General features: G+C 36.5%; 1 protein-coding gene and 1 non-coding gene across 2 annotated transcripts; both read left to right on the plus strand.

The window, feature by feature from the left end:
* The first annotated feature begins 2378 nt into the window (after positions 1 to 2378).
* Positions 2379 to 4663, plus strand: LOC125192924 (L-type lectin-domain containing receptor kinase VII.1). Its single transcript, XM_048090600.1, has one exon. The coding sequence runs from the start codon at positions 2438 to 2440 to the stop codon at positions 4496 to 4498; it is 2061 nt and encodes a 686-aa protein (XP_047946557.1). The 5' UTR covers positions 2379 to 2437; the 3' UTR covers positions 4499 to 4663.
* A 291-nt stretch (positions 4664 to 4954) lies between these two features.
* TRNAG-GCC lies at positions 4955 to 5025 on the plus strand. Its single transcript has one exon. It is a non-coding gene; the product is annotated as a tRNA-Gly (tRNA).
* The last annotated feature ends 9970 nt before the right edge of the window (positions 5026 to 14995 follow it).

Below are 14995 nucleotides of genomic sequence, written 5' to 3' on the forward strand. Positions count from 1 at the left end.
TTTATTGTCTTTAGGATAAGAAGCTCTTGAATTGTTTGCACAGTAATAGACCATTTTACAGAAAAGAGCTTACCAACAAGAACAAACAAATGACAATGCAACTATAACATATTCTTCGTACTTCAACAATATTGGAGGAAGAGGAACTGGTTATTATTTACGAGATTATTAGATTACGTTTTTCATTTTGTTATTGTAAATTATTACTTGTGTTTTAGTTCACATTAATTAAATAATAACTGGTTAATTGCAATATTTCATAATTTTTTGCAATATGTCATATTTGTTGTTGTTATGCTATAAAATGTAAAAATGGGTTTGAGTTTAGTGTATGGTTGGAGATGGTCTTAGGGTATCTCGAACTATTTACCCCAAATTCACGTCACACAAAAAAATATTTTTTACTCCAACTATATACACAAAATTCAAATTTAACATCATTTTCTTTTATTATATGTCTAACAAATTTTTTGCAATGGCTCCATATTTGATGATATTTTGCATAAAAATAGGTTTGAGTTTGTGATTAAAGAAGTTTCTACTCTAAAACTGAGATTTGATATATGACTGGAGATGGTCTCAAATATCGGAAGTATAATTATATAGTACTATCCATATTGAAGAATTTAACTTATACTTACTATGTTTCATTCTAAGTGATAGTACAATTTTTTATATGATGTCCACTCTAAATGACAGATTTCTAAATTCATAAACACTACTCCTATTTTTTTCTTTTTTCTTACTCTTTTATAGTCTCTACTCTACTCATAAAATAATATCAAATAAAATATTATGTCGAATTACAACTTTAGAAGTGTTCCACTCATAATAAGACGGAAGGAATATTTATATTCGGTTTGACGATAGGCAATTGAGAAACTGTACACAGACAGCTAAAGTAGGATTTTTTCTTTAAAAGTTTTAAAGATTTGGCAATCTTTCTTATTTTGGATGGTCGTGAGAGGTCGATACGTTTATTTTTGACAGAATTCAACTATTGAATAAATTAATCCAATTTGATTGTATATCTTTGACTCGAATTAATAAAATCATGATCCTCAAACTTTTAGGTATCAAGTAACATGTCTAATTCCATGTAATGCCATGTCGTCGACATGATTGATCACGTCATATTTATGCAATAACTGTCAATCAACTGCAAATAAATAGTGTACTCCCCTTTGTCTCTTAATTTGACATTTTTTTATAGAAATGAGTCACAATTTTTTTTAAAATCTCATAAGGAGAGGCTGTATCTACAAATATAGGATCAACGTTAAGATGAAAAAAGGGATTCAACATGCTCTCGAGCGTGTGGCTGGAACACACATCAGACTAATATAAAATATGAAAAATCTATTTATCGAATTGAGTATGCTCTAATATTATATAAAAATGAGTTACTCATTTCCCTAAAATGTCTAATAAGATGAGGGTTACCACTCATAAATAGAAGAAATATGCTTACTACTCAGTGTGAGATGAGAAATGAGAGTTTCAACATTTTTTTCGGTACAAAGAAAATGGTATTTTGTTAATTAAGCAAATAAAAAATAAAGCAAGAAAAAGGTCGTAACAGAAATTAAAAGTGCTAATTGTTTTTAAAGTACTAACTCACTTATTTTGGGACGTTTAAAAAAGTATGAATCACTTAATATTGGATGAAAAGTAAATCAATATCTCACTTATCTTTTCTATTGATGTCTAAAAAAAGTAAATCGATATTTATGTACTATTATAGGAAATTATATTGTGTTTCAGAATCCACAAATGATTAATTATGAGCTTGTCTATTTAGTATGGTGTAAAAGGTTACTCATATCAAAAGGTAAATCATAAATTCATAATTAAGTGTACCAACATACTGTATACATACAACTTAATTTAATTATATTTCGTGATTAATTGTGTAGCTGTATTCGAAGATTCTAATTATTCAAAACCTTGAAATAAATTCACATATGACGTCATATGTGAATGTGATGTCTTCAATAAATTATAATTGCAGAAAATAAGAAAAATAAAAATGAAAAAATTATAATATTAATTGATTGGACCTATCATATAATCATACCATGAAGTAATATGTTTTAAATCATTAAATTTTTATTTTTGGTATCGAATTAATCTGAAACTACTTTTATCACCAAATATTTACACGTGTATTAGTGCCGGGAAATTGAAATTGATATAAATATAACTAGTACTGCTATATGAAAATGATAGAATAAAAGTGAAATTCTGTGGAATGATTTTTTGCTACAACCTACAAATCTACAATAGAATAAAAGTCAAATTCGAGAAAAGTAATCCGCGGGTCCAATTTACACCACGATTACTTTTCCAGTGCTTTCCATGCCTACGTTATCTTTATAAAGAGTTACGTTGTGAGAAATGAGGTGCTAAAATTTTGGGATCTCTCTAAAAATCTGCAATGAAAAAACGCAAACACCTCAGCTTCCAACTTCTCCAATTCACCATAGCTACAATCTTCGCCGCCCACTTCACTTCCGCCCTCGATTTCCTCTTCAACGCCTTCGATTCCTCCTCCCTCTCCTGCTACGGCAACGCCACTCTCGACTCCGGCATCCTCTCCCTCACCGGCGACGCCGGATTCGAGATCGGCCGCGCCCTCCTCCCCTCCAAAATCCCAACCAAACATGCCCACACATCGCTCCTCCTCCCATTCTCCACCTCCTTCATCTTCGCCATGGCGCCCTTCCCCGGCCGCCTCGCCGGTCACGGCATGGTCTTCCTCTTCGCGCCGAACGCCGAAATTCACCAAGGTGTCGAGGCCGCCGCGTCGCAGAATCTAGGGTTTTTGAATTTCTCCAACAACGGGGACCCTAACAATCATGTGTTTGGAGTTGAATTTGATGTTTTTAGGAACCATGAATTCGACGATATCAACGACAATCACGTTGGGATTGATGTGAATTCGCTCACGTCGATCAATTCGAGTGAAGCGGGGTATTGGTCTGTGGGGGGTTTCTTCCAACAGTTGGATCTCAATAATGGGAGAACGTATCAAGTTTGGATTGATTATTCTGACGGAGTATTGAATGTTACGATGGCGCCTGTGGGCGTGAAGAGGCCTCCGCGGCCATTGTTGAATGTGTCTATTGACCTTTCTGATGTGTTAGAGGATGAAATGTATGTGGGATTCACTGCTTCGACGGGGAACATGACTCAGAGCCACAAAATTCTAGCTTGGAGTTACAGCAATACGAATTTCACACTGAGTGATGGGCTGATTACTGCAGGATTGCCGTCGTTTGAGCTTCCGGGGACGCCATTTTATAGAACTAGAGGCTTTGTTGCGGGTTTAACGTCAGGGGTTTTGGTTGTTGGTGTTGTGTGTTGTGCATTTGTGTTCTTGTTTGTTAGAAAGAGTAGGAGAGAGAGAAGAGAGAGGGAGGAAATGGAGGATTGGGAAATGGAGTACTGGCCTCATAGGCTTTCTTATCAAGAAATTGACTCTGCAACTAAAGGATTTGCTGAGGAAAATGTGATTGGAATTGGTGGGAATGGCAAGGTTTATAGAGGGGTTTTGAATGGGGGATTGGAGGTTGCTGTGAAGCGAATCTCCCATGAAAATGCGGATGGAATGAGGGCGTTCTTGGCTGAGATATCGAGCCTTGGGAGAGTGAAGCACCGGAATTTGGTGGGGTTGAGAGGGTGGTGCAAGAAGGAGAAGGGCAGCCTAATCTTGGTGTATGATTTCATGGAAAATGGGAGTCTTGATCAAAGGGTGTTTGAGTGTGATGATAGCAAGATGCTAGGTTTTGAAAGCAGAGTCCGAGTCCTGAGGCAAGTGGCCTCGGGGATCTTATACCTGCACGAGGGATGGGAGTCGAAGGTGCTGCATAGGGACATCAAGGCGAGCAACGTGCTGCTTGACAGGGACATGAATGCGAGGTTAGGTGACTTCGGGCTGGCCAGGATGCACGACCACGACAAGGCTGCAGGGACCACGCGAGTGGTGGGGACGATAGGGTACCTAGCGCCGGAGGTTGTGAGGAGCGGGAGGGCATCAACGCAAACAGATGTGTTCGGATACGGAGTGTTGGTCTTGGAAGTGATGTGTGGAAGGAGGCCTATCGAGGAAGGGAAGCCGGCCTTGGTGGAATGGGTTTGGGAAATGTTTAGAAGGGGTGAGCTGGGGAACGTAGTGGATGCACGATTGAGGGGAGAGGCGGACGCGGAGGAGGCTGAGAGGGTGGTGCAGCTGGGATTGTTGTGTGCTCATCCTGATAGCAAGGCAAGGCCTACAATGAGGCAGGTGGTGAAGATGTTTGAAGGGAGGAATGAGGTTGAAGGTGAAGGAGAGGATATGGGTGCTTATCTATTGGAGAAGATGAGAAGTGGAGAGGTTTTGGCTATGCATTTGAGAAATGGTTTTGGTATGCATCCAAGTATGGATGAGATTAGACGAGGGATGTCTTCTACCACATCACTCTCTTGGAGTGATATTACTGTTGTAGAGGGTAGATGAGTTTTGTTTTTTCATTTTGATTAAAAAATGAATATATACTCCTAGTTGTAGATAATTTCGTGGCAATATAGATATAGGTATACTGGGTGGAATTGGATCACATTTGTTGTATTTATTTCGGTGTATATCATTGATTGATTTATGGTTCTATTCTTTAAAGCATCATCCTTATTCTCTTCGTGTTTGTAGAAAAGTTACAAAATCTTTTCAAACAGATATGTGAATCTGTTATGAAGTAAAAGAAAGTGTGTATTTTTTACCTTTCACCTATTTGTAATTTGAATACGACTTTTCAGTCGTTGTGAATAAAGTTTTCATCATTCAATTTTTTTAAAGTCATCAAAATTGGCTTAACAGAATCTTCTACTCTAATGACGAATTGACAAGAACAATACTACTCCATTTGATTGAACCATATACCTATATTAATAAATAAATAATTAAAATTGGCATCTGGCACCAGTGGTCTAGTGGTAGAATAGTACCCTGCCACGGTACAGACCCGGGTTCGATTCCCGGCTGGTGCAATGTTTGTTTTTTAAAATATTTAAAATTTATTTAGGCTGGACTTTTTCTGTAAAAGTTAAATTTAGGAATTGTACCATATATTTTGTGGTTGGTTGGTTTTTTTTCACGTATGTTGTAGATATTTCTGAGTGATGTTAATCTTTAATTGAAACGTGCCTGAAATTTTACAAAATATAAAAAAAATCGTGGGTTCCATGATTGATTTGTCAAAATTTTGAAAAAGTTTGTTTGAAAGTTTCTTCTTGTTGTTACTTCACGTGTGTTAGTGTGGAAAATGCTTGTGAAATTGGATATATAAATTTGAAATCAAAAGCCACATCGTTTAAAAACCGGATAAATTTTGCAAACTTCAAGTTTCTTGTGAATGAAAGAGACATATATATGGAGAATGTAAAAATTATGTAGAATCTTCTATTTATCTACTGCTACCTAGTACCTTCCACTAGTATTATTGTTCAAGTCCAATTATTGATGTTTTTTTACTTAATTAGCTCTCTAGTATTTCGTTGGTCACCATTTACATTAATTAATTTTGATTAGTTTACATTAGATTATTAATTGGAATAATGCATGGATACATGGCTATCATTATATTCCTAAAGTTTGGTTTAATAATGTGTTTGTTAAGATATGGAGTATTTATTTAAAACTGGCACTACGACTTCAATTATTAAATTTTAAAATCGACGACTTCTACAAAATCCTAAACAACATCTTTGATGTTAAGAGTGTTATTTTTTAAATATTTTCCTTCAAGCCTTCAAAGCTTCCCAAGATCATATATGTTGTCTACTCAAATGAGCGACTGTATTGGAAATAGGGTGGATCGGAAAGTGGTGTATGGAGAGATGGAAATTTCAATGGAAGATGAAATTTTTTACTTGAGAAAAAGGAAATACTTAGGACCTTTTAATCGTGAACCTTGTTTCTTGGAGGAAAAACATGATTGGCGTGTTCTAGTCGACCATGCTTGAAGGATGAGTTCTAGCTAGAACTCATCCTTCCAGCATGGTCTACTGGAATGGAGAAATCTTGCCTCTCTAAGAGTGCAACTAGGTGTGGTCGATGATTTAATATAAGAGAACGATTGTATTGTTCAACATTTCTAAAATTGAAGATGATCTTTGTGTTCTTTGTATGGAAGAACTATAGATGGTCAAAAGATTTCAAGTAAACAAGATATCTTTGAAGATTATTAGGCCTCTTCAAAGATAATTGTCTTAGACAAGTCCAAAGGATTACTTTCCTGGACTTTGAATTCGAGTTTATGTATACCATTTTCTTATGTTCCAAGTTAGCCTACGTTGAGCTGCATGGTGACTCATGTTCACCTTTTCTTTTCTTTTAGGACCCGTTTTATTGCTTCATAAACCCAGGTTAAGGTGTGAGGGTTCCACCATAATCCATCGTTTGATAACTTTCTGCTGCTTTCCTAAAAATCTGGGTTATTACTTATGACCCGGTTTTATTCACCGTTGGGTTTGGAAAAATGGGCAAAAATAGTCCATCAATTTTTGATGGACTTTAAACACTAGTCACCACCTTGAAGGAACTGGCAGTGGAAGCGCGTTCGAATGACATGATTTAATAATTAATCGAACAAATAAATCACATAATAATCAGATCTATTTAGCAGATTATTTAGACAAAATCTATTTGCGTAATTCTCACATGTATTATGCTCATAACTTGAATTGATCATGCTTTAAGTATATAAAAACCTAAAACATGCTTTTCTACGGAGCAGAAATAATACCTAATTAATTCTCCAAAGAATTGATGATGGCTAGCGACTTCTCCACGTGACGCTTTGAATACTAGACCACGGATCTTCTCTTTGGTTCCCGAACTGTACTCCAATATCAGTGTGGGCTGATCTCACCGGAATACTAGGACTTAAATAAAGAAGACAGAAGAAATCCTACTCCTAAGAGGAGAAATTTTCGATCCCTACAAAGAGAGGGGGACGAAAATTTTGAGTAATAATAAATATTATTTCTATCTCCTTTATTCTCATATTTATATTAAGTTCCTTTTGGGCCCAGACAAGGATCTATGAATGGTTTTGGATATGAGCTCATCTAATTTACTTTTTACTAATTAAATTGAACCCACAATTTAATATAAGCTTTAATTGGAATATTACGAGCAGCCACTACATAAGTAATATTGACTTCTCCACGTGACGCTTTGGATACTAGACCACGGATCTTCTCTCTGGTTCCCGAACTGTACTCCAATATCAATGTGGGCTGATCTCACCGGAATACTAGGATTTAAATAAAGAAGACAGAAGAAATCCTACTCCTAAGAGGAGAAAATTTCGATCCCTACAGAGAGAGGGGGACGAAGATTTTGAGTAATAATAATTATTATTTATGTCTCCTTTATTCTCCTATTTATATTAAGTTCATTTTGGGCCTAGACAGGGATCTATGGAAGGTTTTGGATATGGGATTATCCAATTTACTTTTTACTAATTAAATTGAACCCACAATTTAATATAAACTTTAATTGGAATATTACGAGCAGCCACTACAGAAGTAATATTGAACTCTCCCCATCCAAATCCGAAATTATAAGTAATCCGGGTTTCCATTTTAACTTTCATTTCCCGCGCTTAAGATAAAAATATCCATTAATTAATGTCTGCTATGGACTTAATTAATTAATTTCTTATTAATTCCAAGAGTGGACTTAACATGAAACGCTTATTTATTATTCATAGAGTGATCAAACTCCAACTAGCTAGGTTCCGAATAATATAACCTTGTTTCACGCTCCTCTTGAGGACATTATCAAACGAGACTCACCTCGCGCACGATTCAATATAATAGCAATCCTAGCACTGCTAGATATTAATCACCACTACCCAATATATCAGGATTATTGGGTTGCGAAAAACCCGCACCATTTGATAAGTCAAAGTAATGCATAATCAATGCCGTATGCTCAATGCTAACCTAAATTGATTAAGAAACAAATATTTATCAAGACCTCGCCTTTCAGTAGACAGCACAAAGACAAGTCTCGCTGTAAATATCAAAAACCAAACAATATCAAAAAACTCTTGAAATTCAACAATGTAAATAAAGCAAAAATAAACTCTTCTGACTTGAACATGGTCATCTCAAAAGTCCACCCCTTCTTCTCATCTCAGTTTGAGCATTCACAAGCTTATTATAAAGTTCCAGAATTGAAAACGTTTTGTCACTAAACAAAATTTCATCTCTGACTTCATTAAAGCTATCTGGAAACCCATCAAGGATCATTATCTTCTGGGTTTCTGGGTCAACTTTCCCCCCGATAATAGAAGTTCATGGAAATAGCCATGCATGACTAGGACGTATTTGCCCACATCATGGCCCTCTTCCAATACCTCACTCCTTAAATGCTCCACAGCGCGACGCTTTAGAGGACTTTTCTTCAAACCACTTGGGCTTGTTGACCAACGGCCTTTTGGGTTTGTCAAACCTCTCAAGGGCATTGCCAACACCGGCTAAAAGGAAGCCCTTGAGATGACATTCCGCGGTATGCCACTGATCACGAAACTCCTTGTCCTCTCCTTGTAGATGGTATGTGGGCGGACGATTCTTGCTGAGAATCAACCTCAAGTCATTGATCAAACGATCAACATCAAGCTTACTTTTCCATTCCTTAAACAATTCAGAGTCACGCTTCCTTGAACTAAGTATGGCATAATAAATATCCCAAGTATCAATCATCTTTCGTTCAAGCTGAGAACAAATACCAATAATATAAACATGTAAAATTTCAAGGAATTGCAAATAACCACAAAACAATTCATCAATTTTACATCCACAAAAATCAAGCACAAACGTTCTTCTACTAGGAAGCCGTGTCATATTCATGCAAGAAATTCATTATTTTTACTGGCCACAATGTCGACAGATAGTCCAGAGACCATAAGAATGGCATGGCTGACTAACAATGCTAAAGCGTATAACCATAAAATTAAGCACTAAGGATTCTTTACTTGTGCGTGAACTCCTCTAAAGAAAGGTCGAACCGGACAAGCACCTCCTCCTATAGCTCCCTCTAAGCATTATTAAAATACAATCCTTATAATTTCGCAGCAATATTGCTCCGGTAAAGACCAGTCGCGATATTACTGAAAAACTAATTTTACGATTTTAATAACCTTTATCTAGAGAAGTCCAAACTTACGAACTGGTAATGTTCCTCCCGTAAAGACAGGCCGGTCACTACTTCGCACTAAGACCAATTTTATGGAGGCCATATACAAACGTGTTGTAATTATCGCTTCATATTTTCTTGTTGGTGGTTTTAATAGTTTAATTATCACTTAAGCAGATAAGGCAGGTATCCACATTCAAAGAATAATTAAACATGTACTAGCTATGCATGCAAGGCAATAAGTACATAGGCGATGCACGAGTTAAACTAGATTTTAACAAATAAAATCATAACTCAAATTAAATATCCATCATTCATCAATAAAACATGTAAACACATTTACAAAAGGTTCACATAAACATAATGACGAAACTTGATCATTTAATTAAGCATCTAAAATAAATAGATAGAATTAAAATTCTATCTTCACATAAACAAGATTATCTAGACATTAAGTCCAATCTTAAACAATCATACATTATTAGTTAAAATAACGTATCTTGATTATTAGAATTACCTTTTAATACTATTAGGATTTACTTAGATAGAATTAATCCATCCTTATCCTAAAATTAATGTCTAGGTGTATATCATAAAAGATTAGCTAAGTCTTAATTTAAAATGCCCACTTGGATATATAAATCCGCATTTATCCAATCAAGACAAAATCCATTTAAAATACACCAATTAAATTCGAGAATCAAAATTCTCATAGCTTTCAAATAAAATCACATGACAAGAAGAATCTTATTACATCTTTAATTCAAAATGATGTTTTCTAGATGAAATAAAATTCACCTTCATCAAAATTAAAGACAAAATTCAACTTAATAAATAATTAAGGATTTTAATAGCAAAATTAATGCTTTATGAATTTTCATACCTTTAAATCTCATTTGATGTTATCTAGATGAAACAAATTCACCTTCATCAAAATTAAAGATAAAATTCAAATTAAACTAGGAATTGAATTCCAATTAAAATATAATTAATCATTTAATACTTTAATAATTTAGGATTTTAGTAGCATGTTAATGCCAAATGAATTTTTCACTTCTTTAATTAAGCCGATGTTATCTAGATGAAATAAAATTCACCTACATCATATTAAAGACAAAATTCAAACTAGGAATAGGATTCCAATTAAAATCCATCCAATTATTATACATGTAATTTTCGAAAATTTTAAAGGTTTAAAAACAATTGAAAAACTCATGTCTTTTCCTTAGGTATATATCTAGGAAATAATTCCATAACACACCAATTAAAATAAAGACTATTTCAATTAAACCTTAAAATTAAAACATGAAAGCATATTAAGAGAATATTCTTTAAAATTCCATCCAATTAAGGAAAAGCCAAAAATTAGATCAAATAAATATTGAATTTCCTTATGTTAATTATCATGATATTATCTAGATGGAAATAATCCACCAAAATCAACTAATTAACAAATTAAATCAATTATTTGACTAATTATTCAATTGGCAATTTTAAAGAAGGCAATTATTCTCTTTTAAATTAGAATCTTGACTTAATTGCAAAATCATTCTAATTCCTACAAGATATTTTAATTATTCTAGGTTTAGGATTTTAAACCACAATTATAAATAGCTTGCGTGTTAAGAAACGAAAACATGAAAACGAAAAACAAAGACGAGACGACGATGCAACCCAAAACCCTAATTAGGGTTTGGGCCGCCACGGGCCTCGCAGCAGCCGCTGCTGCCGCGCCCGACCTCTGCCACCTCTCGCGACTGCCGCCGCTGCTCCCACTGCAGCGGCGCTGCCTCTGACCGCCGCCGCCACTGCCACTGCAGTAGCCGCTGCCCTCCGTTGCCTGGAACACTGCGGTTGCTGCCCCAACCGAAGTCAAGGCTACCGCCGTCCAACGGGGCTGTTGTCGCTGCCTCAAGCCGGCGACAAGCACGGCTGTCCGTCGTGGTGCAGATAGAAGACGACGTCGCAGCTTCCAAGATCTGGAGCTGATCGCCGCTGTCCATGACCGGAGTTGTTGCTGTTCGTCGACGACGCAGCTGCTGCCCGCCGTCGCCCAAAGAAGACGCCCTGCTGCTGCTGCATTCTGGAGCTGATCGCCGCAGCCGCTGCCCGGCGCTGCTGTCCGAAGACGATGCAGTCGCTGCCGGAGCTGCTGCCCGCTGACACCTCCGACCAGCCGAAGCCGCCGCCTCTTGGCCACCGCCGCTGCCTCGCTCAGCCGGATCTGGATCGACGATCCCCGAATAAGCAAGATCCACAGCCCGGTGTTCGAACACAACTAGGGTTTAACCCTTGTGGTCATTTTATTCGTTTTCAATTAATTAACTTGATTCATCGCGGTCGCTTCGCTTGACCGCGATCTTAAATCTTAATTATTCGTTTCTCAATTTGTAACAATCTTTTATGTTCACACAAATATGCACATTTAAACATCTAGCATTTTAGCAATTTAAATTATTCTTGCATATTAAGAACATAAAATTATAGATCTAATGAATACTTGTTTAGATCTAGAATATTCTTGTGAAAAACTTGAATAAAATCCAAGATTCATAATATTCTTTCATCGATCCAAGTATTCAATCATGGACCACTTTATTTCTTGATTCAAAAACATATATTCACTTAAACACATACATATATGTAATCAACAAACATATAATCTAGTACATATTACTTAGAATATATAGATCTAATGATGTTCATCATAGATCTAGAATATTTTTGTGAAAAACTTGAATAAAATTCAAGATTCATAATATTCTTTCATCGATCTAGAACATCATATCATAGATCCAAAATTAAAATCAAGAAAAACATAGATCCAACACATATTGCATTATTTTCGAAAATCCCAAGTTTCCACACTATAATTTTCGAAAAATTCAATTAATCAAATACATAATCAGAGCCTAAAAATTGGCTCTGATACCAGTTGTTGGGACTACCGCAGCGGAAGACACGGAAACCAAACAGGTCCTTGACCGGATCTATTTAGGTGATTATGCATTCGACTCCAATTTAATGCAATATTCATAGATCTATAGATATAACATCAAATAAACACATAATCATGCATATTCGATGTAGATTCGATTATTACCTCATCTTGATCCATCATAGGATCGAAGTTGCTAGCTGCACCACCCGGAGATCCTTGGTTTATCGACCGTGAATCTTCCAACCTATTCCCTTGTCCTTGATTCTCCATCCATGTGGGCGGATCTCGAAGAACCAAATAAAAGTGATATGAGATCTAGGGAAAACCAACACAAACACGAAATTGTCTTGATCTAATCCTATGAATTAGGATAGAACAAGAACAAAAACCAAAACCCTAATCTCCCTCGTGCAAAGGCACGAAAACCGAGGCAAGAGGGGAGAGAGAGAGCGCCGGTTATGGCGGCTAGGGTTAGGGTTTGTGATGTGTGGAGTGCTTACTAGGGTTTCCCATCTCTACACTATTTATAAGCATGGACTTGTTGGGCTAGGATGGGGATCCATGGAATGACTTAAGTGTTGGGCTCACCCATTAGATAAATTACTAATTAAATCAAATGACCTATGATTTAATATATTATCAATGGAATATTATTTTGTTCCACTAAAGAATAATATTGCACTCCCACTTAAATCACCAAATTACAAATAACTTGGGTCCATTTTATTTTATAATATTTCCCGCGTTTAAGATTATCTTGATCCGTCAATTTAATTCTTTTGTCTGCTATGTGACCAGAATTAAATTAATTCTCCAAAGAGTTTTTCTAGTTTGAAACTTTATTTATTATTCGTGGAATAAATTCCAACTTGAATAAACAAATTATATTAATATCAATAAACCAGAAAATACTTTAAAATTTTTTTAAATATATTCTTTTTAAAAGATAAAAAATAAAAAAACATTTTTGGGTTAGATCCTTTCGTTTTTTTACCACACCCCGGGTTGGCTTTAACTTTTTCTTAAAGAGAGAATTTTCACAAACACCGCAACCGGACCCAAAAGGTGCCCCCAAAACCTATCTTTTGGGTTTTAATACTTTTTTTTTCCCTTTCTAGATCCCGGGGCCCAAATCCCCCATCGGGGAAAACCTGAGGAGATTCATCGAATTTCCCCACTTGGGCCTTTTTAGTAAAAAACCCTTTTGAAATTTTTTTATCATTTTAATAATAAACCATTATATTATATTATTTATTCTCATAATTAGGTAAAAAAGGGCGGGGCTTCTTTCATGAAAAGGCGTAAAAAGGCATGACGCCAAGCTCTTTTAGTATACAAACCCAATAGAGACTACCACAACCGGGAAGGGTTTCCCTTCTATCTGCATCTGAACCGTCTGGGACACTTTTGAGATAAAGGATGTCGGTCAAAAGGTGAAACCTTTCTTGGCATCTTGCATGCTAAAGCGCTAAATCGACGATGTAAGATTTTTGGGAATAAGCACAATGTTTCTTTGCACTTGCGAAAAACCCTTGATCCCCCAAAAGGGGTCCGATCACCCATATTTTCATCTCAACCGGGGAAACCAATTTTACAAAGACCAAATCTTTTATTGTTTCCAATTAGAAGAATGTCATCTATATATAAAACAAAAGAACAAAAATTTTTTTTTTTTCAACCTTCTTGTACAGCCCATTGGGGTATTTTTCGAACCCAAACTTTTAAACCCCTTTGATCAAAACCCCGGCCCTGACCTAGAGTTTGCTTGATGCCAAAAAGGGGTTTCTTAAGTTTCCCAAACCATGTGTTCCTTGCCCTTTTACCACATACCTTTGGGTTGTTCCATGTAGATGGTCTCCCAAGACTCCCGAAAAACGGTTTAAACGCCCATCCCGCCAATTCCCAACCAGGTCTAAGGAAAAAGGATATGTTTTTGGAAGGCTCGGGGAAAGGCCATCAATCAATGCCTTCCCCTTTTGGGGATACCCCTTTTGCCACAGTCTTGCCTTAAAAACTTTAATTGGCCATCGGGGCCCGTTTTGTTTTATATCCATTGCCCCCAAAGGCGGTAGGGTTTTTTGGGGGGTGACAAATAAGACGTTTTGTCACCCCAAATTTTAGTTCCAATCCCTTTTTTACCCATTCGCAATGATCGAACGCCGCCTTTGAAGATTTGGGGGTAAGTACATTCGCCAGGAGGATCCCTGCACTCTCCCAAAAAAATGTATCTTTTGGGGTCTGAGAGACCCCCCCCTGCGGGCACTACAATATTTGGAGTAGAGTTTTAAAATTTCGGGAAATTTTTGTTAAATAGTACTTGTTCTTCATTAATGGAACTTGGTGGGTTGCCCAAGAAATTCCCGACTTGTGATTCATTACAAAGTCTTTCTAAGAATGTGACATGTGTGCTCCAATGACTTTTTTTTTTTCAAGGGGACTATAGAATTCATAAGCTTTCATCCTTAGGTAACCTATAAACACACATACCTCCTCCCAGATTCCGCTTTTTGGGTCCTTTTTCCCAAAAATGGCCGGGCACCCCACATCAAAATGTTCCTTGGGGTTAGCCAAACCCCCCCAAATCATATGGGGTAGTGAACTAATTTAGAAGGTAAATTGTCTAATATAGGCTTGTTGACGCAAGGCATGCCCCCAAAAGAACGGGAACCGGTAACTCAATCAATCCCCTGTTTGACAAAGGCTTTTCTTTTTCCCTTGTTCGCCATTCTTTGGGGGGCTGGGCCCCTTTGGGGTTAATTTGACTAAAGTAGTCCAAAAACTCGGCACTTAGGTATCCCTCTGATCGGATCACAAGCATTTGATACTCTTCCATGAAGGTTTACTTTTGCCTTAAACTCCTTAACTTGTCG

This window comes from Salvia hispanica, chromosome 6 (assembly GCF_023119035.1).
Source record: "Salvia hispanica cultivar TCC Black 2014 chromosome 6, UniMelb_Shisp_WGS_1.0, whole genome shotgun sequence".
Taxonomy (NCBI): domain Eukaryota; kingdom Viridiplantae; phylum Streptophyta; class Magnoliopsida; order Lamiales; family Lamiaceae; genus Salvia; species Salvia hispanica.

What these genes read in the sequence shown, in the direction of transcription:
- LOC125192924 (XM_048090600.1), top strand. Translation starts at nt 2,438, where the DNA reads ATGAAAAAACGCAAACACCTCAGCTTCCAACTTCTCCAATTCACCATA.